The 27,343-nt window shown below is 56.4% G+C and overlaps 3 protein-coding genes across 3 annotated transcripts; all 3 read right to left on the bottom strand.

Annotated features, from left to right (window-relative positions):
* Positions 1-351: 351 nt before the first annotated feature.
* IFI35 (interferon induced protein 35) lies at positions 352-8,838 on the bottom strand. The gene is made up of 10 exons (XM_074940729.1): positions 8,764-8,838; positions 7,221-7,252; positions 6,532-6,627; positions 6,076-6,234; positions 5,116-5,229; positions 4,368-4,512; positions 3,867-3,988; positions 2,092-2,281; positions 1,647-1,753; positions 352-711 (listed from the first exon to the last, which is right to left on the bottom strand). The coding sequence occupies exons 2-10, from the start codon at positions 7,236-7,238 to the stop codon at positions 520-522; spliced, it is 1,143 nt and encodes a 380-aa protein (XP_074796830.1). The 5' UTR covers positions 7,239-7,252; positions 8,764-8,838; the 3' UTR covers positions 352-519.
* Positions 8,839-9,893: 1,055 nt separating this feature from the next.
* On the bottom strand, positions 9,894-14,772 carry RPL27 (ribosomal protein L27). Its single transcript, XM_074940447.1, has 5 exons — positions 14,654-14,772; positions 14,222-14,304; positions 12,752-12,921; positions 11,711-11,821; positions 9,894-10,034 (listed from the first exon to the last, which is right to left on the bottom strand). The coding sequence occupies exons 2-5, from the start codon at positions 14,300-14,302 to the stop codon at positions 9,986-9,988; spliced, it is 411 nt and encodes a 136-aa protein (XP_074796548.1). The 5' UTR covers positions 14,303-14,304; positions 14,654-14,772; the 3' UTR covers positions 9,894-9,985.
* Positions 14,773-16,281: 1,509 nt separating this feature from the next.
* On the bottom strand, positions 16,282-23,798 carry RUNDC1 (RUN domain containing 1). Its single transcript, XM_074940890.1, has 5 exons — positions 23,463-23,798; positions 20,755-20,913; positions 20,271-20,469; positions 19,828-19,941; positions 16,282-18,846 (listed from the first exon to the last, which is right to left on the bottom strand). Exons 1-5 carry the CDS (start codon positions 23,796-23,798, stop codon positions 17,981-17,983), a joined length of 1,674 nt encoding a protein of 557 aa, XP_074796991.1. The 3' UTR covers positions 16,282-17,980.
* Between the last annotated feature and the right edge of the window lie 3,545 nt (positions 23,799-27,343).

Here is a 27,343-nt window from a genome sequence, read left to right as displayed (position 1 = left end):
ATATCCGGGTTTGGCTAAACTCTGACTCCCCCAGGCTCCAAACTCGTTTATTAACCCTACACCCAGCGGGCCCCACACCCTGCTGGAACGAGATGCTCGAGTAGGGCCTAAACGCTATTGGGGTTGGTGGGCAGAGAGCCGTTGGTATTTCACCTACTGCTCATTTCACGCCATTTCATGCCCGTGTCCTCCATGCTGGGTGTTGGCGACAGCCAGGGCTTTGCGGAGAGCCACGCAGGCCGAAACAGGAAGCTCCGAAATGGGGTTCTCTCGCCCCATGGCTCTCTCACAAGATCCTTCTCTCGTGCCCAGCCCCACAACACCAGAGATCCACACTCGGCCCTGAGAACACGGCCAAGGACCCAGAGCAGCTCCCTAAATACTTTAATTCCAATCAGAGTCCGATTAATCTACACAGTGCTACATGGAGCACGCGTGGGCTCTGAGCCTGTGGCTGTCTCAGGCCCAGTCCCTGGGCGCCGACTGTCTCGAGTTCGGGTTAACGTCCATGAAGGAGCTTCAGTCCGTGTCCTCCTCAAAAACAGCAAGTCCCTGTTTCCCCACTGGCACGTATCCCAGGGCATCCACCTCGCCTCCGCCTCGGCTGGGCTTCTGGAAGTGAATCTCCAGGGCGTCCCTCATGGACTCCTCGTCCAGAATGTCCGAGATCCCCGACAGGAGCACGGTCTTGGCACAGACGGACGGACGGACCTAGGGGCAGAGAGCAGAGGAGTGACCCCGCAGAGCGCGCTGTCTCCTGCTGGCACAGCCAGGTGTTGGCTGAGCTACGGGGAGAGCAGCCAGGGAAGAAGAGCGTCCGTGGCTGGGGATCTCAACGGATGGAATTAAACGCCACAGAGATCCCCCTCCCCCCCCAGGAGTCAGAGCAGGGTGTGACACACGCCCTGGGCACAAAGGCACAAACCCTGCCTGCTGCTCGCCAGGCAAGCTCCAGCGCCTCGCTTAGCTTTGCACAGAGCCTCCTGCAGCTGTCCATCGGGGCAGGGTCCCTGCAGAGCGGCTAGTCTGACCCAGCAGCAGGGAGTGCTGGGAATGCAGAGCAGGGGTTCCCCAGCTGGGCTCCTCCTCACTGTGTCTCAGCCACTCCCCAGCGTTGTCATCTGTATTTCCACAGGGCCTAGGAGCCCAGTCATGGGCCAGGCCCCACTGTGCTCTGCGCTGTGCAGACGCAGAACAAGAGACAGCCCCTGCCCCACAGAGCTCAGTCTGCCTCTGTCCCTCTCATGCTCTTGGCCATCAACCCTTTCGGCTGGCCGTGTGCCTTCAGCCTCGAGGGAGAGCGAGCGCTGGAGCATGCCGAGGGTGGGGTGGGGCACGCAGGCTTGTGCAAAGTGCATGTAGGGTGGAAAATGGGCACTGGGCTCACGCCCAGGGTGGGGGTGGTGCTAGGGTCAGGAGTGGCGGTGTCAGCATGTGCTGGGACTTGTGCAGAGGAGAGGGGTGTCAGGATCAGTGCACACTGTGGGGAGTGGGCACGGTGAGTGTACGCTGGGGCTGGTGTGGGGGGGGAGGGGTCTCAGGATCAGTGCACGCTGGGGGGTGCGGTCAGTGCACACTGGGGCTCACACCTGGCCGGGGGTGGCACCAGCGCACACTGGGAACGCACTGGGGCTTGCAACCCCTACCTGAAGGTCTGTGATCTGTCCGCGTATGTAGGGCGTCACTTTGAGCTCGTACGTCTGCTTCCCAATGGGGACTTGGAAGCGTCCTTTCTTCGCTAGCTGCTCCGCCACTGCCGAGGAAGAGAGAAGCCCTGACCTCCTGCTCCCACCCGCAGGCTGAGCCTTTCCACCAGTGCCGGGGGTGCAAAAGTGGCCGCTCAGACACCAGCATTGGCGCCTGCAGCATCTGCACAAGGACACCCCAGGAATCCGGGGCCAAGGGCACCTAGCCCAGTGCAGCCTCTGGGAACCTGGAGCCACCCCAGCCTGCTCCCCATTCCAGCCCTTCTCACGGCTCCCTCTGGCGGACGCACAGAGGGACGCTCTGTCTGCTGCAGGTAGCTGTCCCCTCCCTGGATTGACAGCTCCAGGGCCCCCCACCCCAGCTCTCAGCGTCTCCCCCACGTACCTCCATTGTGCACAAAGGTCAGCACCACGTGCCCAGAATCACTCAGGAGCTCCCGCTGCTCCACCTCACTGCCCCCATTCTTCTTCTTGCTGAAGAAGATCTCCAGCTTGTCCAGCAGCTGCTCCTCAGAGAGATCCAGGCGGGGGAGGCTGGACAGCAGGATGCACCTGTCACTCAGCTTCATCTCAATCTGCGGGGCAGGTACCAGGCCGTCACAGCTCCAGCCTGGAAAGAGGGGGCCCTGGCTGTCTGGGACATGGCAGGAGGTGGGCACCAGGGAGCTTCATGCCCCAGGCCTCCAATGGGGGGAGCTTTGTGCTGGTACTGAGCATAGCCCTGGTTACCTTGAGAACAGGCCACAGCAGGGCACACAGCCCTGCAGGACATGGGGAGGCTTCCCTCCCCTGCCGGGCACAGCCCATCCCCCCAGCGTGCGAGAGGCTGCCCGACCCTGCCGGGCACAGCCCATCCCCCCAGCGTGCGAGAGGCTGCCCGACCCTGCCGGGCACAGCCCATCCCCCCAGCGTTTGAGAGGCTGCCCACCCCTGCCGGGCACGGCCCATCCCCCAGCGTGCGAGAGGCTGCCCGCCCCTGCCGGGCACAGCCCATCCCCCCAGCGTGCGAGAGACTTCCCGCCCCTGCCGGGCACGGCCCATCCCCCCAGCGTGCGAGAGGCTTCCCGCCCCTGCCGGGCACGGCCCATCCCCCCAACGTGCGAGAGGCTCCCCGCCTCTGCTGGGCACGGCCCATCCCCCCAGCGTGCGAGAGGCTTCCCGCCCCTGCCGGGCACGGCCCATCCCCCCAGCGTGCGAGAGGCTTCCCGCCCCTGCCGGGCACGGCCCATCCCCCCAACGTGCGAGAGGCTCCCCGCCTCTGCCGGGCACGGCCCATCCCCCCAGCGTGCGAGAGGCTTCCCGCCCCTGCCGGGCACGGCCCATCCCCCCAACGTGCGAGAGGCTCCCCGCCTCTGCCGGGCACAGCCCATCCCCCCAGCGTGCGAGAGACTTCCCGCCCCTGCCGGGCACGGCCCATCCCCCCAGCGTGCGAGAGGCTTCCCGCCCCTGCCGGGCACGGCCCATCCCCCCAACGTGCGAGAGGCTCCCCGCCTCTGCTGGGCACGGCCCATCCCCCCAGCGTGCGAGAGGCTTCCCGCCCCTGCCGGGCACGGCCCATCCCCCCAGCGTGCGAGAGGCTTCCCGCCCCTGCCGGGCACGGCCCATCCCCCCAACGTGCGAGAGGCTCCCCGCCTCTGCTGGGCACGGCCCATCCCCCCAGCGTGCGAGAGGCTTCCCGCCCCTGCCGGGCACGGCCCATCCCCCCAACGTGCGAGAGGCTCCCCGCCTCTGCCGGGCACAGCCCATCCGCCAGCGTGCGAGAGACTTCCCGCCCCTGCCGGGCACGGCCCATCCCCCCAGCGTGCGAGAGGCTCCCCGCCTCTGCCGGGCACGGCCCATCCCCCCAGCGTGCGAGAGGCTCCCCGCCCCTGCCGGGCACGGCCCATCCCCCCAGCGTGCGAGAGGCTTCCCGCCCCTGCCGGGCACGGCCCATCCCCCCAACGTGCGAGAGGCTCCCCGCCTCTGCCGGGCACGGCCCATCCCCCCAGCGTGCGAGAGGCTTCCCGCCCCTGCCGGGCACGGCCCATCCCCCCAGCGTGCGAGAGGCTGCTGAAGTTCCTCGGGGGAGGCAAAAGCCCCGGGCACTGACGGTGAGCCAAGGACACTGAGCGGCCCCCGCAAGGGATGCGGCATGCAGACTCCACGGCAGCTGGGCCTCACCTCCAGGGCTGAGGGCAGCAGCAGCTCCACCGGCTCCGCCTGCACTCGCAGTCGGCCCTCACACCCGGCACTCTCATCCAGCTTCACCTCGTGCCACTTCATCTCCAGGATCCTCTGGGCAACTGCAAACAGGGAGAAACCACTCAGGCCTGGGGAGCGCCAGGCAGGCGGCTCTGGGACGGGATGGGCCAGGGCCGAGCCAGGCAGGGGATCCCCCCACAGGAAGGGCTGGGCCGTGGGGCACGGCCTCCACACAGGAAGGCTCTGCAGGTGGGAGAGAGAGTCTGGCAAAGCGAAGGGCAGCAGGGCTCCAAGCCACAGCAGCACGAAGGGCCCTCAGCGAGGGGAATGCTGGGGCCTCGCGCCCAGGCCAGGCACCTCTGCGGGAGGGACCCCAAGGGGGCACCAGGCTGCTCGTCTTAGCCAGTGTGTGGGGAGCGGGGAGGCCGCCCCAGACTAGGCACTGACCAGAGGCAGGCTGGCCTGCAGCAACAGACCTACCCTCTGGCTCCTCGAAGGTGAGGAGGGCAGAGCCCCCAGGCAGTGCCCGCTGGACCCGAGGGGCGACCACCAGTGCGTTCACGTCCTCGGCCTCCGTCACGTGTCCCTTAAACAACATCTTTCTGTCCGGCAGGGAGGGCGGCGCCTGGGGAAAGCACGCCGGGCAGCGTGAGGGAGTGCTGCGCCCAGGGAGGGGTGGGAGGAAACGGCGGGGGCCCATCCCCGCCAGCCCCCACCTGAGATCCTGCAGCTCAGCTCCCCACCGAATCCCGCCTAGGGCGCCGGCTTTCTAATGCCTGGAAGGCTGCCGCCGGAGCAGCCCGGGCAGGGACCCGGTCGGACCTCCCAAGCGAAGCAGGGTCAGTATGGGGGTGGGAGCCCTCCGAGGGAACAACCCCCCACAGCACATGGAGGATTCCGGAAGGGTGCTCCCCCCGAGTAGCGCTGACCCCAGTGCCGGGGGGCGCCGTGCTGCTGGAGGCATCTTCTCGGCCGAGATGTAAAAGCAAGGTCCCGAGCCCATGTGCTCCCCACTTCTCACTAGAGCCAGACTCCGGCCGGGGGACTCGGGGATCGGCAGAGCCGCTAGCGGGCTATTGTACCCCCCCTCCGACCAGAACGGGAGTCGAGCGCACTCACTGCAACCAGCCCTGAACTGATCGGCCCCCGCCAGGCCCACGGGCCCCTCAGCGACAATCACCAGCAGACGGGCGGGGCCAGCTGGGGACCCTGCTGAGAACTTCCTCACCTTCACTTGCTTCTCCCAGGCCACTCTCCTCGCCTCCAGCTCCTCCAGCTCCTTTTCCAGCTTCTGCTTCTCCTGAAGCAACGTGCCCCTTTCCTCCTTTGCCAGACAAAGCTCCTTCAGGAGGGAGGGAAAAGCTAATCAGAGAAGGGGGCAGGGGAGCTCTGCCAGTGGACCACCCATGATTCCCGCCCTGCGGGCCCCCCACCCAGCTCTGCTACAGCCTGACACCCACCCGCAGCCCCTGCTCCTCCCGCCCTGCGCGCCCCCCACCCAGCTCTGCTACAGCCTGACACCCACCCGCAGCCCCTGCTCCTCCCCCGTGCGCGCCCCCCACCCAGCTCTGCTACTGCCTGACACCCACCTGCAGCCCCTGCTCCTCCCCCCTATGCGCCCCCCACCCAGCTCTGCTACAGCCTGGCACCCACCCGCAGCCCCTGCTCCTCCCCCCTATGCGCCCCCCACCCAGCTCTGCTACAGCCTGGCACCCACCCGCAGCCCCTGCTCCTCCCCCCTATGCGCCTCCCACCCAGCTCTGCTACTGCCTGACACCCACCCGCAGCCCCTGCTCCTCCCGCCCTGCGCGCCCCTCACCCAGCTCTGTTACAGCCTGACACCCACCCGCAGCCCCTGCTCCTCCCGCCCTGCGCGCCCCCCACCCAGCTCTGTTACAGCCTGACACCCACCTGGAGCCCCTGCTCCTCCCACCCTGCGTGCCCCCCACCCAGCTCTGCTACAGCCTGACACCCACCCGCAGCCCCTGCTCCTCCTGCCCTGCGCGCCCCTCACCCAGCTCTGTTACAGCCTGACACCCACCCGCAGCCCCTGCTACTCTGGGACTTCGCTGAGCAGAGGTGGCCAGTTGTGCCAGACTGTGCTGTGGTTCTGAGATATATTCACTAGACTCTGACTAAATGCATCACGGGAGGGTGGGGTGCAAAGGGCCTATTCCTAGAAACCAGCCTGGTAGGAGGGCTCCAGCTCCCTGCTCAGAGACTTCTCTCTCTCTAGTTTCCCACGGAGGAGTTCGGCTTCCTTCCGGAATCCTCGTGTCTTGTCCTCAGCGGCTTCCTTCGCTGTCCCCAGCTCTCGCTGGTCTTGTTCCAGCGCCTGACAGCGCTCCTGGGAGAGGCACCGAAGGGAACATCAGGCTCCCGTGGGCTGCTCTGCAGAGGCTGCACCGTCCCCATGGCCACTTCCACCCCACAGAATGCCAGTCTGTCCCGTGCAGGTGCGCAGTGGGGCATAGCTCCTCCCCAGGCACTATCAGCCCAGAATCGTCTGGGGCTGGGCCTCTATTAACTGCACACTGCGGAGGGAGCTGCAGCTGGTAGGCACATTCTGAGCCCCTGCCCCATCCCGCCATCAGCTCACGTGGAAAGCAGCTGCTCAACCTACAGTGCCTGGCCAGGGACCCACCTTGTACTTCTCAATCTCCTGCCGCAGGCATTTGGATGTCATCACGAGGGCGCTGTTCCCCAGTTTGAACTCTTCGGGCAGATGGACAAAGGACTCCTAAAAGCCAAGAGAGGTCAGTGACCCTGGGGCCCACGCACGGAAGCATGGGGCAGCCTGTGCCATGGGCCATGCCAGTCACCATCTGCACATGAGCTCTCTGGCTCCACCAGCACAGGGGTCAGCATTCAATGTGGGTGGAGCCAGAGGGGTGGGGGTGGAGCCAGAATCTGCGTGGGGGTGGGGAAGGAACTTTCCTGCTGGACTCAGGCTGTTCCTTTCCCCTGGGTGGTCTCCAGCTCCCCGCGCTCAGAGCTCGTCTACACTCAAAGCGCAACAGCTGGGCTGCTGCAGCAGTTCAGCGAAGTCGCTGCCCTCACGGACGGGAGGGGTAAGGCACCTCGGCGAGGCGGCCGGTTGATGGAAACGCACTGTCTACATCAGGGGTTAGGTCGGGTGAGCTGCGTCACTCAGGGGGCTGGATTTTTCACACCCCTTAGTGACGGGGTTATACTACCTTAATTTCCTAGTGAAGACCAGGCCTCAAGCAACCAACCTCCTGGTGCCCCCCAGGAAACGTTACTCTCAGGTTAATTTCCACTTTGGCTTTCAAAAACCCAGGGCAGGGACTGACTCGCCTGGTGCCCAGTTACCTCTTTGGAATCCGTCATCGTGTCACTCGCACCTGGGGAGAGAAAGCACCAAAGTGTCAGAATCTGGCACCAAAATCAAGCTCCCCGTCCCTAGCGGCATCACGCTGAGCGTTGGCTCTACAGTGATACGGGCTTGTCACCAGGGGAGACCCTGGGCCTTCCTGACTCGCCAATCACTGCAGCATGGAGCGTTTCTCCAGGTTCAGGGGGGTGAGGAGGCTTGGGGTGACAGATGAGAGCTCACCCCATGTTCACCGCAGGTCACTCTGGTCTGAGTAAGATTGTGCCCCCCACCCCCCCTCAGGTGCCCAGAAACCGCAGAGAGCGACAGGAGACACAGTCTAAAGGGAGGGTTGGCTCCCAAATGTCCGGCTAGGACCAGTTCTGGGGTGGGGGGAAATGGGCCCTGCTCCAGTGGGGCTGGTGCCTGGTCCCTAGGACTGCAACACCCCAGGGTGGGAGGGTGTAACGAAGTGCGACTGTTCTTAATGTTTCCTCTGAATAGTGTGGGGGGGGCCTCAGTTTCCCCTAGGCAGTTCTTAAGTATCTAGGTGGTGTGATAAGGGTGTATGATCATTGCAGAGCCCTAGAGGGCAGGTGTGTGCAGGGGTCTGGACACAGAGAATGGCCGACACCCTGTTTCCTGGCCACTGATGGCCTGGGCCCTTCCCCCTGCAAGGTGAGAGCTGAAGGGTTGGAGAACAAAGGAATCAGGTGACCTCCTGGCCAGGGACAGGGACAAAGCCCAGAGGAGGAGGGGCTGGGGGGAGTTTCAGTTTGGGGCTGGCTGGGACATGGAGTGAAGGGCAGACGTGGTTGTCTGGCTCACTGCCCCCCAAAATGGACCCAGCTGAGGGGTCCTGTTCTCCGCACCTACAAGCTCTGTGTTAGACCATGTTCCTGTCGTCTAATAAACCTCTGTTTTACTGGCTGGCTGAGAGTCCCGTCTGACTGCGGAGTTGGGGGGCAGGACCCTCTGGCCCCCCCAGGACCCCGCCTGGGCGGACTGGCTGTGGGAAGCGCAGGGAGGGGCAGAGGAGGCTGAATGCTCCGAGGTCAGAGCCAGGAAGGTGGAGCCGGGGGAGCTGTGTGTCCTGAAGACAGGCTGCTCCCCGAGAGGAGACTCCTGCAGAGTCCTGCCTGGCTTCCTGGGGAGCAGCTCCAGAGCATCGCCCGGGGACTCCGGGACAGGGGGAACCCCTGGAACGGAGCCAATGGCGCAGGCACAAAGGGGCTCCCCCAGTCACTCCAGACAGGGACTTGGGGAGGCAGCGCCCCTGGGCTGGAAACAATGAGGGAGGGGGCACAGCGCCTCCCAACGGGTGGGGAGAACACTGGAGACCCTGTGAAAAAGGGGTGCACGGTGCAACCCCCTCACAGCCGGGGCTGGGCCTAGGACAAGGAGCAGACCAGCTAACACCCCGGGGGACCCAGGGCATGCCATGGGCCCCCAGCAGCCCAGGGCAGGAACCGCCCCCCCCCAGCACCCCGGGGGGCTCAGCGCAGGGCGCTCCCCCCACGCGGAACCCGCAGCCCCTCTCACCGCTCCAGCCTCCTGCAGCGGCGCTTCCTGCCCGACTCCGGCCCCGCTTTCACTTTCGTTTCCCGGCCGCCCCGCCCCGCAGACCCACCCGCCCGGCCCCGCGGCGCCGGCCGGAGGCAGAGCCCGGGCCCGGGCGGCCGCAGCCCGGCGCCTTGCCCAGGGCAGGGACCGCGCCAGGGCCACCCCTGTGAGTTCATTTCGGTCTTGGGGCCGGACGCTGCCTCCAGCCAGGAGCAGGGGAACTGCACCGGGCAGGCTCCGATGCATGGTGCCATTCAGCCGACAGCAGCCGTGTGCCGGCCCTCCCTGACCAGCCAGGAGCGCCCTGACGGTCACGCTTACACCTTGAGGGGCGGGACCCTTTAAAGGAACTAGGACAAAGCAAAGCCTTGCGGTTCAGGCAGCGAAGAGAATTTCTCTCCCTGAAACGATCCCCCCTTCATAGCAGTGGGGTCCTGGCAAGGGCCAACATCCCCATCTAACCTCACGCAGTATAGAGTGGCCCTGAGTCCCTGTGCGGGGGGAGACCAGAGGCTTCTTTGTCTCTGTTGAGTTCCTGATCGTCAGATAAGTCATCCGCCAGGTGCTCATGAAACCTTTTCAATGGAACAATTTTTGCACAATAAACCCTCTAAATTACCTCTACCCGCTGCTGAGCTCACACCACCTTCATTTAGCTTCTGCTCCCAAAAGGTCAATGATGCAGTTGGAGACTATTAGAATCAAAGTTGCCACTTGCCAGATGAAGACCAATACTTAGCAAAGGCAGTTGGAAAAAAATGACACTCCTCCACCCCCCCCCCAACACCACACTGAAGGTATCACTCCCATTTCTTAGGCAAAGAACCAAAGCCAGCTGGAATAGCAGGATCCCAAATCATTTCCCTCCCCATGAGTGACCTTAAATTCATGTTCAGCGCATTTTAGACTACCCAGCCTCCATTCCTGGAAAGGTGGAGCAGCTTTGTCGTCTGCTCTCAACATTGTGTGGGGAACGCATCAGATACGGAGAGAACTCTTAGGGCAGTTCTCCGAAGTCATCTTGGTTAGTATTTAATTCCATTTAACGCTTCGACTGTAATTACCCCTGCAAGTCATCTAATCGAAGCACAGAGCCAGTGATGTTTACACTGCAAAGCCAGATGCTTCGCACCAGGGAACACTTTACAGGGCAACAAAATGTTTTTTAATAAACATTTATTGATGCAGCCATGTTACAAGTTTAGAATCGCAGCTTCTGGAAGAACCACTTATTCTTGCCAGTCTTGTATCTGAAAGAAAGGCACAATCCACACATTAGGGAACGCTTGGCACCAGTGTCCCGAACGAGCCTTGGCCCACGCTTCAGGCCCACAGAAGCGCACATCTGCCCAGCCTGAGTGGGGCTCTGGAGCAGCCACCACCTCCCTCCCCCAACCCTTTGCAGAGAAAACTCACATGGGACTCTTCACCCTCATCTGCTTGGGTTAAACCCACTAGTGAGAATTTGCTCCTGTGGGCACTGCAGCCTGGCCACACAGGTCCCACAGCGGAGAGCCCAGGCCGTCATCATGGCTGGAGAGCAGTGAGTTCAGCTCCTCATGAAGAGGGAGCCACCTCACTACTATGCAGTGACCCCTTTGGCCACATCAGAAGCACTACAGGAGGCTGGGATGAGCCTGCTAATAGGCGTGACAGGCCTTTGGAAGGAGGAAAGCAAAGCAAAAATGCCACTCCCTATACCAAATCCTGGGCCAGTGCCTCACCTGGAGGGGAATAACCCCAGAATGTAAAACAGCATCTGCCTCGACAGAACTAGCTTCTCTGGTTGGTTAAGTACAGCATGGAGATGTGTGCCCCAAACCAAGTTAAATGAGGCCTACAATTTCCTCTTTAACCCTGTATAGTCAGCAAGACGACAGGGGACAAGGGCAGCAACTCTTGGCAGTTGCAGGACTGACAATTCCCACTAGGTATTTCACAACCCCAAAGTTAGCAAGACATCTGCACAGCCCCAAGCCAGAGGTCAGCCAGAGCAGATACAGCAGCGTAATCCTGCAGCTAACAAAGGAGCCAAGGCAGTGAGGATGGCTATAGAAGCCACTACACCTTCTGCAGGCAAGTCCCAAGAAAGGATGATTGTTTCTTGTTGCGGGGGATGCTAGTCACAATTCCTTCCTTTGAAGGGGAGGCTCTGAAAGAGGCCACTGAGAAGGCAAATCAGCCAGCCTGAAGCACTGATTGCAGCCGGGGCACACTGGAGTCATGTACATAGGAAAGGGAATCCAGTGACATGCACCTAACAGGTAACTAAGGAACAGGATGTCAGGAGACCACATCAACAAAATTAGGAAACAGCTCCTTTAAGGTCCTATCTGCTCCTACTCCTCCCCTTTCTCCCCCACCACCAGGCAAGGTTGCTCCCTGCAGTATGTTCACAGGTGCTTGTGCAAGTGCAGTATTAAATCTGGTTAACGTAACACATTGCTTTGCAAGAATCTGGCCCCCACCACTAGAATGCAACCTCCTTGGGGGTAAAGAGTACACACTGAAGGACAGGAAGTGAAAAATTATACGTATCCAGCTGAAAAGGTAGAATTTTAGGTGAAGGAGGGAAGTAGGTAAATATTAACTTAGGATGAGGCCTGGTGTTAATTTACAGTTAATGCAAAAGATCTTAACATCCTCAAGCAGCCAGACCCTCGGTTACTGTCACTGCAGGGCCAGCACAGCCCCATTCAGGAGCATGCTGGGACATCAGTGCTATATGAACCCGGTGTTCCTTGGGTCTCCCAGCCAACAGCTGTCAGGATGGATACACTTCACTTGAGAACAAGAACAAGCCGGGGCACTGCATTGCAGGTTTCAATGACTCAGAAACTGAAGTATAAACAGATTCCTACAGTTCAATAAAGAAGTGAAAATGTAACAAGCAGCTGGGGGAGGGAGAAACAAGTTTCCAACTCACCTTTCCTCAAATTTCACCTTGGCTTCGCGCCTTGCCTTGCGTTTTAGCGCAGGGTCCCTGAACACATCTTTATTGACAACGGTTTTGTCCAGAGGAATATCAACAGAATACCTGAGAGAGAGGGAACAGCAGGCTTTGAAACATCCCAAAGATGTGCTACACCCACATGCCAGGATGCGAGATAGCTAGCCTGAGCCTGGCTAGACAGTGCACCTCTCCTGCCAGCCCACAGAATGATGGCAGTTAAAACATACCTAAGAGACAGAATCAGGCCAGCACCCCTAATGACCCAGGAGTCCTCAAGCACTCTGAGCCAGTAGATGGTGTGAGAGGTGCCAAGCTGCCTTGCTTTGCCCTCACTGTGCACTCAGAAGCACAGAACGCTAACAGACTGGGGAAGGGAAGGCCAGTGACAGTATCATGAAATGCTGGTTCCGCTACAGTCCCCAAATACCCAGCTCTTTCTATTGCGCTGTCCATAAGTAGATCTCAAAGTCCCTTACCAAGGAGATCCGTATCGTTATTACAAATCCTCTTCAGAGCTTACAAGAGGAAGGCTGTGTCTCCAGCCAAAGAAAAAAAAGGAAAGGTCTAAATAATGGCCAATGCCACAAGAGATGCATTCGGGGACAACAGAATTTGTTCACCGACCTCTCCCACAGTATGCATCCGATGAAGTGAGCTGTAGCTCACGAAAGCTTATGCTCAAATAAATTGGTTAGTCTCTAAGGTGCCACAAGTCCTCCTTTTCTCTCCCACAGTGAAAGTGTCAGCCTGAATCGCGATGATAAATGAATGGGGAAGATCATGAAGGTCTCACCCCAACTTTTGAATCCTCCAAGATAATTATCACTGGCCACCCAAGTCAGCATCCTGCAAATCTATTCACTGAGCTGCATAAGGACATAACTGAGGAAATCTCAGAGCAGCAGATTTCTCGGCTTTTCCATAGAGAAAAGCTGCTTTTGCCATGTGGAAGGAAACTAAAAGGAATTTACTAGTTCTATTAGCAGCACTTCAGTGAGCCCCGAGCCTGCTCACCTGGTGGGCATTAGATGGTTGTAGTTATAAACCTTCACAAAAGATTTAATCTTGGACCTCTTCGCTATCTTCTTTTTGCCCATTGCAGCAGTTACCTTCCGTGGGTACCTATCAATACCAGCCACCAGGGCGTGGCTATACGGTCGGTCCGAGGTACCATCATCAATGTTCTGAAACACACAGGAGACCTATTAGCAACGCACAGACACCTGGATTCTGGGAGGTCACCATAGAGTCTTCTACCTTTTGAACAGAAAAACTGCTATAGCTTAACGAGTTTAAGGCGTTGGAGAGAGCGCCAAATGGCAGGGTGCAGAGAACCCAAAAGAAAATTCTCAGCTATGTGAACAGATCTAAAGCCCGCATGCCACAAAAAGCAGCACTAAGGGAAGTCCCCAGAACGCTCACGCTGTATTCCATGGAATTTTTAGAGGCTTCTCTTCTGCAGGTGTGCAACCCCCATGAATAACAACAGGATATATGCAACAACCTCAAACTATCTAGCTCTAGGAGTTAACGTTTCTAGGCATCTCCGTTCTCAGCCCGACAAGCAGCATATGGATGACAGCTTTCCAGATGCTCCTAGGTAACACAGAGAAAGCAGATGTCTAATTACTTTACATGCTTATCCAGCCCTTGTCACTATAAAATCTGAGGGCCCCACAATCTTTAATGTATTTAGCCTCACAATCCCCCTGTGAGGTGGCAGTGCTTTTATACCCATTTACAGGTGAGAAACTGAGGCACAGAGGTTATCCCTGCACAGCTCCTGGGAGGCTGGATTCCCAGCACAGGTAGACAGATCCATGCTATCTCTGCTCAAGCGAGTGCGCTGAAGGTAACAGTGTGGACACAGCTGCAGCCAGACGTACCCAGAGGGATTAAGTGACTTGTCCAGGGTCCAAAAGCAAGTTTGCGACACAGCAGCAAATCGGCCCTGGGACTCCCAATCCTAGATTAGTACCTGACCATTAGACAATCCGTCACATCCTGGCACACCATGAATGTCGGTGCACTGGCCTCTCTGTGACCCACTCAGCAAACGTTAACCAACCCTCACTGAACACACACACACACAGCAACTAAGGCCTACAGAGGTTGATATAAACCACATAAAACCACAAAGGGATTAAGTGACAACTAAGATCAGAACCCATAAATCCCCAGCCGTGTTCAGAACAGGCCTCTCGCTAGAATGGCACAGGGAACTATGGAGACTGGGGAGAGCCTTTGACTCTTTAAATATGCCCCACGTCTACATGCCAAAGGGATGGGGAGCAAATCATTCATGAACCCCCAGACCTGCAGGTGGGGCCATCCCTTACATACCCCAGGCCAAGCCCTGCCCGCCCTCTGCTTTTCAACAGCACCCAGAAAGGTCCGGGCGCTAGGCCACCGCTGCCGAAGGCCCCTCCCTGGTACTCGCAGCTTTGGGCCCCGGACAAGGCCTGTTCTCAGCGGGTGACTTACCTTCACGATGACAGCTTTACGCCCCGAGTAGCGCCCAGCCAGGACGAGCACCACCTTCCCGGGCTTCATGAACTTCCCCATCTCTGCCAGGAGAGAACAGGCGTTAGGGGCCAGGCAGCCGCCGGGGGCGCCCACCCTGGCCCGGGCCCCCCCCTCCCGCCCGGGGGGCACCCACCCAGGACCGGGGGACCCACCCTGGCCCGGGCCCCCCCCCTCCCGCCCGGGGGCGCCCACCCTGGCCCGGGGCCCCCGCCCCGGGAACCTGCCCCGCGGGGTCCCGAGCCCGCTGCCCGCAGGAACACCCCCGGCTCCAGCCCCGCCCGGCCCGACGGCCCGGCCCCGCCGCGGACCCGCCCGGCCCCGCGCGCCCCCCGCCGGGCCCCGCCGCCCCGCGGATGGCGGCCGATGGCGGCCCCGCCGCCCGGGGCTCACCGAGGCTGCGGCTCCGATGGCGCCCAGACCGGAAAAGGAAAGAGCCGCCGCGGCGCCGACCTTTCACCCCGCGCTTCCGGTCACCTGACTTCCGCTTCCGCCCGAGCCGCGCGGCGGACCCGGCCCCCTGCAGTCGTGGGGGGCTTGGCCCGGCCCGGGGGAGCGGCAGCTCCGCGCTCGTCCGGTCTCCAGGGGCGGGGCCCGTGCAGCTCATACAGCGCCGAGCACGGCCGGGCAGCACCGTGCACATTCCCCCCCCGTGCACATTTCAGCGCGTTTAAAGGGGCGGCGGGTGCTACAGCTGCCCCCGCCCCTTGGCCGCGGGGTGCGCCTTACACTTAAAACCTTCTTTTTGAGGGCGTTTATCTCCCCCCCCAGTCATGTAAACCGCCCCCCCACACACACACTGTCGGGAACTAAACCAGCGACCCCGACCGACCCCCCTGCCTCTCCCAGCCCCTCACACCCACACCATGGAGAAGTAGCATCTTCCCCCCTCCACGTTTTTTTCCATGGGGCAGCTAAGGTATTACTCCAGACAGGCGTGCAAACTTTAAAATGGACAATCCTTTCCACTCCAGCCCTCAAGGCCAAGGTAGCCTCTTCCTCGCCCCATCCCTGAGCCCATGTGGAAGGGGTGCACTTGACCTTCCAGAAGTTTTGGGGTTTTTTCCTATTAAGACATCAGCTGCCCCTGGTGGTGCCCAGTTGTGTCCTTGCTGACCCCAGTTTTTAGTTACCAATGATCTGTTCCTAAATGTTCTGTTCCTAAATAATGGTTCAGCATACAAGCTATAAAGGTAATAGCTGTAGGTATGAACCAAAGATTCAAAGTCTAGAAGGAATGAGAGGGTGCATTAACAGTTTATCTATTAATGTACACGTAATAAAACATACACAAACCACCATGACTTTTATTATCAGCAATAGATATTGTACTCTCCACAACACAAATACATCCATCCTATTGCACATATGCACAGACCTAAAATCAGAACAAAATCAACATCAGAAATAAAGCAGATTTCTGAACTAGTGTACAACACAAACTTCTCCAGCATAGCACTAACACAAAATGGAGTTAAGAATTAGAAAAACCTGAAGATGCTTTATGGAACCATTTAGGGCCCCAGAAAAGCCTTTCCAGCAATCAGACACTTCAACTGCCAACTTATTTGTAACTGCCACAGATTTAACAAAAACATGCAGATTTCAGACAAAAAATAGCCAAACCAGAATGGGGAATGTTCCATGGAAATTATTCTTGAATTAAATCTTGCCTCTCCAGCTAATCTTAATGTGGTTGGTCATTGGTAATTCTATAATTTGCTGTCCAGGAAGACAAGTTTATCTGGATAAATGAGCTTGGAATTTTTCACCCTTAGACAAGCCTCTCAAAATATATGAACAGTTTCATAACTGAAGGGTACAACATGAAAACAGTTTCCACATATGTAAGAGTCACTGCTGCTGGTTTTCATTATATTACAGTAAACTATTTCTGCATTAAAAACATGTGGAGGAATGTGTTACTAACCACTAATTCTTCAAAGAAACTAACACCCTCCTTATAGTGTACTGTAAATTTCACTCTGCTCCAAACACGCAAATAATTTTTTTTTTGGGGGGGGGGGGGGAGGAGCAGATTCTGGTCTCTCTGTAGTGGCAACTTTGTCATTAACTTCAATGATAGCAGATGGGCCCCAGTGCTCAATGTCCAAAATCTGTGGTGTCAGTCTATGTAATTCTAGATGTTTTCCCAAATAATAGTTTCAATGCTTTTTAGACAGAAATAAGTAGAAGCCAGCAGCCCGACTGCACTAAACTGTGCGTGCAACTGAGAGGAACTGGTAGTAAGAAAACATTCCTTTTCAAGCTTCAACGAGAGAGCTATTATGAACAGTGGGGAAACTGGGAACAAAGAAACTACCTTGACAGCCCTATTTCTAGCTACTAAATGTACAATTGGAATGGTCACTCCCAACCCTCCCCCATGTGCCTGAGACTCGGATGTTGCTGTTTTGCCAGGAAGCTGAAGGGAACAGGAGGCCAGACTGAGACACTACTGTTTCCCATATAAATCCACTACCTGCTGCTCAGGGCATCACTGGTGCATGTACAAAGGAGACCACTCCCCTCAGCTCTATTCCAGTCAAAGCCTCAGTTCTCTTCTGATGCCAGAAGTGATTTTCTCTTGCAGATTACTACTTCCACAGCGCTGACTGATTTGACTGCAGACCTACCTGTAACCAGTGCAGGAAGCTTTGCCCTCAGACCAGCAGAAAATGCTCAGTTACACAATAACCAAATACACTCGATGTAGAAAGTTCTGGCCAAGAGATACTGACCACAGAAGTGCTTTCAGGAATTACACTGGGAATATCAGACATCTGTAACTACTACAATTTATTTTCTACAAGGAGCCATATGAGCAACTGTTCTTGCAGCACAGGGGCTAATAATTAACTCAAGTTAAACACAGTAACTGGAAAAGGGAATATTTGTTTACAGTTGTTAAACCAATGCATCTGCAATGAAACCCTGGCATGATGGTATTCAGGGCTTTGACCAAAGCTCCAAGAGGGAGCTGAGATTCTTACACAATGCACCTGAATGCTCAATCGAGTCACCTGTCACCCCATAGTCCAAAGAATCTCAATGTCTGGACTTCTGCAGCCACTAATCCTGCAAGATACAAACCAATAGGCAACTATAGCTCAGGGCAGAAACTGTTCCCAGGCCTCCTGTACATTCAAAATCTACATAAACGTGGGGGAGGGGATGTCTGACTCCACCACCGGGCATGTTACATCAAGCCTAAGCAGCAGAAGGAAGGTATATCTGTCAAAAAGCCGCACCCAGCTCTGTGTGAAACAGCCAAATGCCACAAGTGACAGCTTTTAGACTAAAAATTCTGGGGGCTGACGTGCAGCCACAGCACAGGAACTGCTTCCACTGAACTCCATGGGAGCTGCTCCGATGCACTGGCTGTAAAATCAGGCCCTTTTTATTGCATTTCGGACAGTGGTTCACTCCTAATGCATGTCACAGAGGCAAGGCACCGGCAGATGGGGTGCAGCAGCTCTGCTGTTAGGAGCTGCATTAACATAGGCCTGGGCGAGGTGGCACACAACCCAAACATCTGCAGCACTTCCTCACAGACAATCTTGTAAGGGAGGTTTCCAGTGTCAAGACAGGAGACTGCTATCCTAGTAGACAAAACCAGCTTCAAAGGGGGCAAGTTTGGTCATAAACAAGGCTCCTCCTCTAAGCAAGTAAGTTAATACATTCCTATGGGGGAAAGGGGGCTAATCCGGAAAGGGCACATCAAAAAGCATCTCTGATGTTTTTCAGCTGCCGGACAGCCAGGTCAACAGGAAGGTTGAACTTTAAATTGCTCAGGCGGCTGAGAAGGTTGAGTGCACTCTCAAAGCCTGTGTTGGCCACGTAGCTCCAGGGCTGATAGTGAGACTGTATCAGAGCCCCAGATTTGCAGATCAGGTTCACCCAGGAAACCAGACGCTGTTCATTTAATGCCATGCACACCAGGGCTTTCAGTTCAGAGTCCGCACTGCGCTTGAATGGATCATGCTCTGTGAGGACAGTGTGAATAGCCGTCAACAGGCTCTGCTTGGGGGTCACAGTGATGCCCCCCATCACGGGAAGGGAAAAAGACTGGGAGAGCTTGCGCGCTGGGGACTCCACGAAGGCGCGGCCGTTCTTGGTGTTGTAATACTTCACAAAGAGTTCCCAGGGGTGCATGGTCTGTGGCGACGAGGTAAGTGCAGGAATCAGGCACGCAATGGGTGCCAACACCAGGCTCATCCCTTGAGAAGAGGCATAGAGCCCATGAGCCATCAAGTCTCGTATAGCAATGGTCAGTTCCTTCCGCACAGCCAGTGTCAGCTCATCTCTTGCTCCTAAGGAGACATCCTGCATGCTGGAATAGCTGAGCACATGATCCTGGTGCTGGTGCTTCAGTGCCAGCTGCCTCACTTGGTCTACAGACAATTCCAGTTTCTTAATTAAGGGAGAATAGTCCTTATTGGCCTGGTCCTTCTGCCAGAGGGTGCGGGGGATCTGACCTGTAGCACAGCCAAACTGACTGACAGCAAATATCTGCAGCACAGCAAGCATGCGACGCATAAGGTGCAGGCCTGTTTCTCGCATCTTCCTGGCATCCTCTGGGTTCACTGTTTGGTTAGGGAAAAGGAGGAATACTGCCGTTAGATAAATCTGATTCTCTATGCTTATTCCTATGAACAGGGAGCTCATCAGCCACTCCACTAGGGGATGCTTTCGCTCTGGTGCTGGTGGCTGGGTGATTCATGCGGCTTTCCTCAAGAGAGAGTGGCAGCGTCTCAGCACTCATGCAAACTGGAAAATGGGGCATCAGATATTCATGTGTCCCATTCTCAAACCGCATTATCCACCTTAAATCACGTGGCAGAGAATGAATCCTACTAGGGGTGCTCTTTTAGCAGGCACAAGTGACCACAGCAGAATTTTAAGACCTCTAGTGAGGGGAGAGGGTGTTTCAGACACAGATTTGTGGATATCCCAGTATCAGAAGGATAATGACAGGGTGCCAGAAGCTTTTGTGGAAGGAAGTTGCTCATGTGCAAGGAACTAGTTGTCTCAGGGAATAACCTGGCCTGCTCATGCCAGAACCTGGGACCAAATCAAGCTCTTAAGTTGGTGGTCTCATTGTAAACTATAACGAACAATAGATACACCAGCCAGCGACTTCTGCTGATGAAGAGTCCAGGACTAGAACAGCTGGAGTGGTGCAGGCCAAGACTGAGCTGCTTTGGTAAAGCTACAGCATGTCAGGAGAGACTGCACAGCACCTTGTCTGCATTATGTCTGCTGCCAGATAATTATCAGAAGCCCCTCATTTTTGTGAGCTCCACGTTGAAGAGCGACCCTATCCCTCAATGACGTGTTGGTGTACATTCACTGTACAATCACACTGGCCAACAGGGAAAGGTAAGAGGTCAAACATAAGGTTTCTGGCTTATTGTCTGGATCAATGAAAGGGTAAGGGAAATCACCACTAGAAGGGGAAAAGCACTGAATGTAGGAAGTGATGGGACACCAGTTCCTGCAGGATGGAAGCCATCTGGCTAACAAAAGGAGAAGCAGCAAGAGCCAAACACATGTAAATTGCCCACCTCTGTTATTCCCGGGAGGCAGCCTGGCATTCGGTTTGTAGGGGCCACTTCCAGGCTTCCTGCCTGAACACGCACACTGTCCATCCTCCACCTGGCCAGGACTTCCAGCTTCACCTAGAATGAGGAACCCACAATGCCAACAGTTCGTTATTTTGCATCCCTACATCAGCTGAAAGATTTCGGCAACATATTGCAGACTGCAGGTCAGTACTGCCTCGTGTTCCTCTACACATGGGTGACCATCCTGCCTCTCAGAATCAGTGCCCCAGGGTCTCCACACACTATCCCTCACCACCGAGAGGTCTGTGCTACTCTGTGCCAGATTCTGCCCCATTGAGGTCTGCATCCTTCCTCTCCCTGATTCAAGCCATGCTATACCCAAGATGCCCCTGCTGCACCAATGAGCAGCTCTCCTGATTGTATAAGCAAAACCCAGCACGGACCCTGAATGAAGCTGATGAACATCTCCAGGTCCCGTATTTGTGTCTTCAGCTGTTCCACCAGCTGCTCCTTCACCCTTGCAGGATTGACAATCTGGGCAACAGCCACATCCACCTGCTGCCGCAGCTCCTCTGGGGACAGCGACGCAATATCCTCATTCAAGTTCATATCCAGCTTCTTTATTAACTCCTCTATAATCACCTGCAGAACATTACATATAAGGAGCGTCATGATCTCATGTGGCCCTCCCACCTGCGGAACCAGATTGCTGCTTTCACTTTCCCACTAGTTATTCTGGGGCGAAGCCAGTCCGGACTTTATTCTGTCCACTAACAGTAAATTGTAGTAGTCCCCATGGATTATATTCATGGATGCAGATTTATGATGATGTATTACAGCTGCCTGAATCAGCACTGGCCACATGTTCTGAGGGAGGCACTAGCTGGTGTTAAGAAAGGGCACTGGCAGAGGATCCGGAGGCCTTACCCGCTGTCTTTCCATGACCATGGATTGGGGCAGTGAATCATAGCTGCCCTCTTGGTAAGCGAAGGTCTCCAAGTCATCTAGTTGCGTCTTGAGCTGCAGGATCAGCTCTCGCTGCTTCTCCTTCCGAGCCTCAATTCGCTCCTGATTCTCCCGCTCCCCCTGAAATGAGTTTATTGGAAAAGAAATTGAACACTCTACTCATAGCCAAGGCCCTGGAGATAGGATTGTTACACCAGGGATGTTTGGCAGTTAACCTTACAGCCCATGCCACTAACGAGTTCTGTGCACCCTCACTGACAAGAGGCTGCAGGCTTTCAGTGAGAAGAAATTCCAGCCCAGTCACCTCTATACAAAAGAAGCGTTTCTGCAGGCGTCTTGCACCCCCCTACTCTAGTCTCACTAGTCAGAAACCTCAGCAAGTAGAGAATTTTGTTGTAAGCAGTCAGATGACGATCACGTCTCATAGTAACTTCTGGAGTTCTTACAGATCTCAGAATGAAGCAGCAACCTGACACCACGCCCTACATAACAGAGAAGAGTCATGGCTGCATGGCACTTTATCTTGGTATAACCTGAAGGGTATTTCAGGAATAGGTTTTCTGGATAATGCACTAAAATTGTACATAAGTGAGACAAATGCAACCTATTATATCTCAATCGAAAGGCAGATTTATATTGAAAGTGGCACGTATCAAAGCCTCCAGATATTAAGCATGGGAATAAAAAGCAGAAATATTCAATTACATTCTAAATTAGATTTGGGCTTGTTGTTGTTTTTCCTCAAATAAAGTAGCTGAAATTTTATTTATTTAAATAAAACCTCATTATCTCACAGACATTTGGGATCCTTCTGAATTACATACAAAGCCAATTAGTATCAAGATCACAAACCCTATCTCTACTCCTGCATGAAAATCAAGGGTCCCAAGCAAGTGTTTGAACTGCCCTGACTTCAATCTGAACTTTGCAAGCAGTACTAATGCCTACAGACAGAATGAGAGAGAGAGAGCGAGAAAGAGAGAGTTCAGCCAAGAGCCAGAGTTCATTCTGCTCACTATCCTCACCACTTCCAGCACAGGGCAGCAAACAAGCAAGATTAAACTGGAGCATTTTAAAACTGCAGATGGGCAGGAAATTGCCACTGGAATAAGGTTTGGTGTAGGAGACTGGAGTGGTACTGAAGGCCTTGTAACAGTATCTTATTTAAAACTAATTAATTGTGGGGGTACAGATGAAGCTTCTTTGCTTCTGAGAGTAGCTCTAAGTCCCTGCCCTGCTGTTTTTGGTGATGCAATAGCTGCTAAGCAGCTTTTAGTAACATTAAAAAAAGCAAATGGCAATCATCCAGATTTTCCATGTGCAAAGAGGCAGCAACATTCCCAATTAACCTCCCTGTCCCTCTCATCCTCTTCTCCAGTGTGAGCTGGCCCCTTGCACAGGGCTTCCCCATTAGCTGGTAGCAGGGGCCCTGGCTAAGCCCAGCATCCTGATCCAGCCCCATGCATAATTTGCTATAACACTCCTTGTTCATTGTGCTTGAGGAAAAGGTGGAGAGGGGTGTGGAACTGTAAATATAATTTATCTGTACAGGTGTAAGATCAAATGAGGAAGGTCAACTTCCCCTGTTCTGATGCGAGTGGAAAGGGAACTGTAATGTAGGAGGCTAACAGGCAGGTTATACCAAACATTGTCAGTGATCTAAGCTAATGAATCACACTGGAGAAATTCACATGGACACTGTATCCTGACTGTCTTGTACTGCTCCTGGGAAATGCTAGCAGGCCAGGCAGAATCATATATCCTACAAAGATGAAGTGCAGTATCACTTCAGCTTCCTTCACATGGCTATTGCTGGACACACCGTACCTTCTCATTTTAACTGGGCACTTCATGGCTGAGGTTCAAAAGTGAACTTTCATATTCAGCGGCTGTCCACACTGTGAAACAACCACGTTTAAGAAAACTCTGTGCAGCCGAGTCTAACTATGGGTGCACCGGAGCGAAACAGTGCTTCAGCCCAAGGGCAGATTAGTCCAGAGCCTGGGCATGAACAGTCCAGCCCCATGCACACAGGTTGGATTGAACCATTTGATGGAGTCAGTTGTGGATTTCGGGTCCTCTGACCTTGAAGCCGTTCCCCATAAATTGCACCGTTCAGGAAACCGGGTTCTGCAAGCGGAGCCCTTCCGCTTCTCCTGGGTGTGACCACGGGGTACCTCGCCAGCGTGACTCTCGAGAGCAACCCGCTCCGCAGAGCGAAAGGCGGGAGCGGGACAGAAGACGGGGGGCTCCGAATTCTCCCCTGCATCGGTCTCCGCGGAGACGGGCCACCCCGGCACCGCGCCCCCTGAGGCTGTGCCTGGAGCGGGGAGCAGCGCTGTGCCCCCCCAGCCAATCCCCCCCGCCCGGCCCGCCCCCCGCAGGCAATCCCGCCCCCTGGTCCGCCCCCCCGGCCAATCCCCCCCCGCCCGGCCCGCCCCCCGCAGGCAATCCCGCCCCCTGGTCCGCCCCCCCGGCCAATCCCGCCCCCGACCCCCCTCAGGCAATCCCGCCCCCCCGCCGCCCACCCCCCCGGGAAATCCATCCCCCCCCCGCGGGCAATCCCGCCCCCTGGTCCGCCCCCCCGGCCAATCCACCCCCGACCCCCCGCAGGCAATCCCCCCCGACCCCCAGCCTGGGCAATCCATCCCCCCCCCGGCCGCACTCACCGGCGCCCCCCCGGGCCCGGCCCCCGGCGCGGCCGGGCAGCCACGGAAGGCGAAGTCCTCGAGCTCGCGCAGCAGCCGCTGCTGCTCGGCGGGCCCGGCGCGCGCCACCTGGCGGAGCCGAAACTGCACCTGGGCGAAGTGCGAGACCAGCGCCAGCAGGGCCCCGTGCAGGCGGCGGCGCTCGGCGCGGAGCCGCGGCAGCGAGCGGGGCGAGCCCGCCGGCGAGCCCGGCCCCGACCCGCCCGGGGCCCCGGCCTCGCCCGCCTCCGCCTCCGCCACCGCCCCGACCGGGGCCCAGCGCTCGCCGGGGCCCAGCGCCCCGCCCTCCGCCTCCATGGGCCCGGCGCCGCCGCTAGCGGGCCCGCGCCGCCGCCATCTTCCCGGAAGCGCCGCCGCCGGCCCCCCCAAGGGGGCGGTGCTTCCGGGGAACGGGGCGGGGCTTGGAGCAGGGGGCGGGGCTCGGCGCTTCTGGGGAACGGGGCGGGGCTTGGAGCAGGGGGCGGGGCTTATGCGCAGCGGGGGCGGGGCATGCGGGGCGGGGGCGGGGCTTCAAGTTACTGCTGGAGAAACCGTGTCGTGTAGCCCAGGCCCCCCACCCCGGGCTGTTCCCCTGTGCAGTGCCCCCCCAGCCTCCCCCTCCCCCCCCAGGCCAGTCCCACTTGCCCAGCTGGCCCTGCCCCCCCCATCCGGCCCGTGGGGCGGCCACTGGCAGCCGTCCTGGGGTGACTCTTGGAGCGGTCGGGCAGCGCCTCCGGCCTACGAATGGATTTATGGGTAACGGTGGGGGGGCACGTGGGTGCTAGTCAGATCACGCTGCCTGATGGGTTTCGCCCCAGAGGTAGCTGCAGTTCTGTGCCGGGTGAAGTGGGTCCTCGTGCATTGGTCTGTAAAGTCCTTTGCGATGGGCGATGTTATTAATGATACGGGAGGGCCACGCACCATCCCCCGTTCCCACCCCATGCCAGGGGTTCTTTGTGTCCTTGATTCTGCCCTCTGCCCCTCTTCACCCCATACCTAGTTCCCCCTTTCTGCCCCTACCAGGGGGTTTGTGTTGTCTCCTGTGTACCCCTCCCCTCAGGCCAGGGGTTTTGTTGGCCCCACCTTCCCCCCATCCTCCCTTAGAAGGGCCTGGAGAGCACTGCAAAAGCAGCATGCTTAGCTTCTAAGTGTGGGACACTTAGGTCGCTCTGTAGGATCCTTTCAGGCTCATTAAGGAGGCCAGAGACTGATCACGGTGTGGCTGGCTAATCTCATCCAGTCAGCCCTGTGTGGAAGGTTGACGTGCCATAATGTAGACATGTGGAGTTCATGGTTCATAAGAAAAGACAGAACATTTGAGATATGTAACTAACAGTCCCCTGTGCTCTAATTTTCACTCTTCAAACCACAGACTCACCTAACTTCTTGCATGGATCGTGGGTGCTGTAGTCCTGTTGGGATTTCCTGTGCTAAGAAATATAATTGTAGCTACCTCTAGAGGACACATAATACACTCCACTCTGTGCACATCTAATCACATTGAGGAGGGTAACAAAGGTAACTGGTTTCCAAGCTGGTGGAGTTCAAGTGTAGGGAAACAGGGGATTCCTATAAGGAACAGGAAGACACATAATCTTTCCCCACAAATGCAGTCACTCCACAGAGGTTAGGTTGGGGAGACCATGACATGACAATTGTCCAGCTTGCAGGGAAGAAATTTGTTATTGTAACTGGTGTTGTCATGGAGAACAACCAAAATAATCCTTAGCCCTCACATCACACTTAACCATCAGTAACTAAAGGGTAAAAAATGGAACCTGCAGAATCAAGCCATCAGCAATGAAAAATACCCCAGCTGGAGAGTGCCGAACAGAGCCTCTCAGTCATCTATGATTCATTAAAGGAAACTTCCACAGAATCATTTTGTTTTCAGTAATAGACTCGCATGTATCCATGGTAAATCATTTTTATTTACTTCTGCAGTTGAAATCAGGAGGGTGACAGGACTGTGCGAGACAAATACAATTCCTGCTGTCCATGAGCCACTGTGCCTTCATTACAGGTGGAATTAATGAGAACGCCGGGTTAAAGGACTCAAGCAGAGGGTTTTCACTTTAAAGTTCAGCCTCATTAAGACACAGATTGCAGCCAGCTGTCTTTTTGGAAATGGCAATGGGAGATTTTGCTGCAAGAGTTTTTCTTGAGTAAAGCTTTATGGAAGCAGCAATCCTGCTCCCCCTGGTAATTTTAATTTATATGGTAATGGATGGGGATGTCCCAGTGGGAGTGCATGTGTCCCAGATGATGAAGGGGAAAACCATCATTTAGATCTGCAAGTTCACCCCTTTGCATATTCTTCTCAGACTTGTGATTGTAGAATGCAATGAGAGGATAAATGTTCTAGCCAGAAGGAATCTGCGTGATGCATGTTCTTTTTATGAACAGTAGACACATTAGATTGTATCAGGCATTTCTACAGGGCTTTTCATCTTTGCCACAACTTACTGACACAACTAGGGTGACCAGACAGCAAATGTGAAAAATCAGGACGGGGGTAATAGGAGCCTATATAAGAAAAAGACTCAAAAATTGGGATTGTCCCTATAAAATCGGGACATCTGGTCACCCTAGACACCACCCTATTCACCCTCACAGTTGGTGAGACAGGCAGACAAGCACAGAGAGGTGAAGGTTACATAGCAAGACAGCCGTACAGCCAGAAATGGAACCTGTGGGCAATTTTCTCAAACTTAGCTGCCTAAAATGTAGGGCCTAAATCCATATTGGGCACCCAAATAAGTGGCCTGATTTTCAGAGGTGCTGAGCACCACAGCTCCCCTTGACTCCAGCTTTAGCAGGGCTGGGTCAGAACCACTCCACTAAAGAGCACACAGAGTGACAGGCCAAGCCTGGCTGCTGCTCTGAATATCAACATGGACAAAGCCAAATTAGCAGAGGGGCCGGCCCGTATGCAAGGCATGGGAGAGGAAAGGGCGTTTTCCCCACAGCTCTTGGTACTGACACCACACATCCTATTTACCTAAAGAGAATTACCAATCCGGTGGGTCCTATCAGGGCCCAGATTCCCCGTATAGGATGCAACAGGCAAGGTAGTTTGGGACAGCATAATATTGGGGGGCAGCAGACTGCCAGTGACCGTTTATCTGGGTGACGCTGGGCTAGCAGGGGATGGACACTGGCTAGTCCATCAAGGGCAGCACAAGCCCTAGTGCCACCTCTGGCCCCCATCCTTGGCATTAGGTTTCAGGATTAGAGGAGCGTAGTCACTACATCCCCCTCTCCAGTCCAGCCTCCTGTGTCTGAGCCTTCAGAGGAAGCCACTACTCACAAAGCCCCAGAACCGTAATTCCCCTGCCCTCCAGGAGGAGGCTGGTCTGGAGCTGGACTCTTTCCTCCTGTTACCTGCACTCTTGTTTATCTGGGTCATGTATCACAACTCGTCAGTGGCTTACGCCCTCAGTTCTCTCTCCAGGGTAAGTGAGCCAGGACCCACATGCTCCAGTCTAAGCCAAGGGGGAAAGGGGCTGGCACAGAGCACTGGGGCCACACCAGCGATCTGCGTCTCTGGTGTTTGTTTTCCCACTGTCAACTGTGCTTAACCCAGCTGCAGCAGTAGGCAACAGAGAGCACGGGGGGGGGAAGGGGCTCCCAGGCCTTTCGGGGCTCCTCCTGTCCTAGTACCCTATACACAGGGCAGGGGTTAGCTATAGGCAATAGAGAGTGACCGCCAGCCCCCACTTGGGTCACTGCCCCCCCCCGGTCACCGCCCCCGCCCCCCGCCTGGGACGGGACCCCCGGGACCCCACTCGGGTCACCCCGTTTCACCTTGCCTCTGACCAGGTGGCTGCTCTCACCTCTGCACAAGAGAGGTTGCTCCCAGG

The sequence above is a fragment of the Natator depressus genome, chromosome 27, assembly GCF_965152275.1.
Source record: "Natator depressus isolate rNatDep1 chromosome 27, rNatDep2.hap1, whole genome shotgun sequence".
Classification (NCBI taxonomy): Eukaryota; Metazoa; Chordata; order Testudines; family Cheloniidae; genus Natator; species Natator depressus.
The sequence above is the reverse complement of the archived record's forward strand: the minus strand, read 5'-3'. Positions and strand labels throughout refer to the sequence as shown.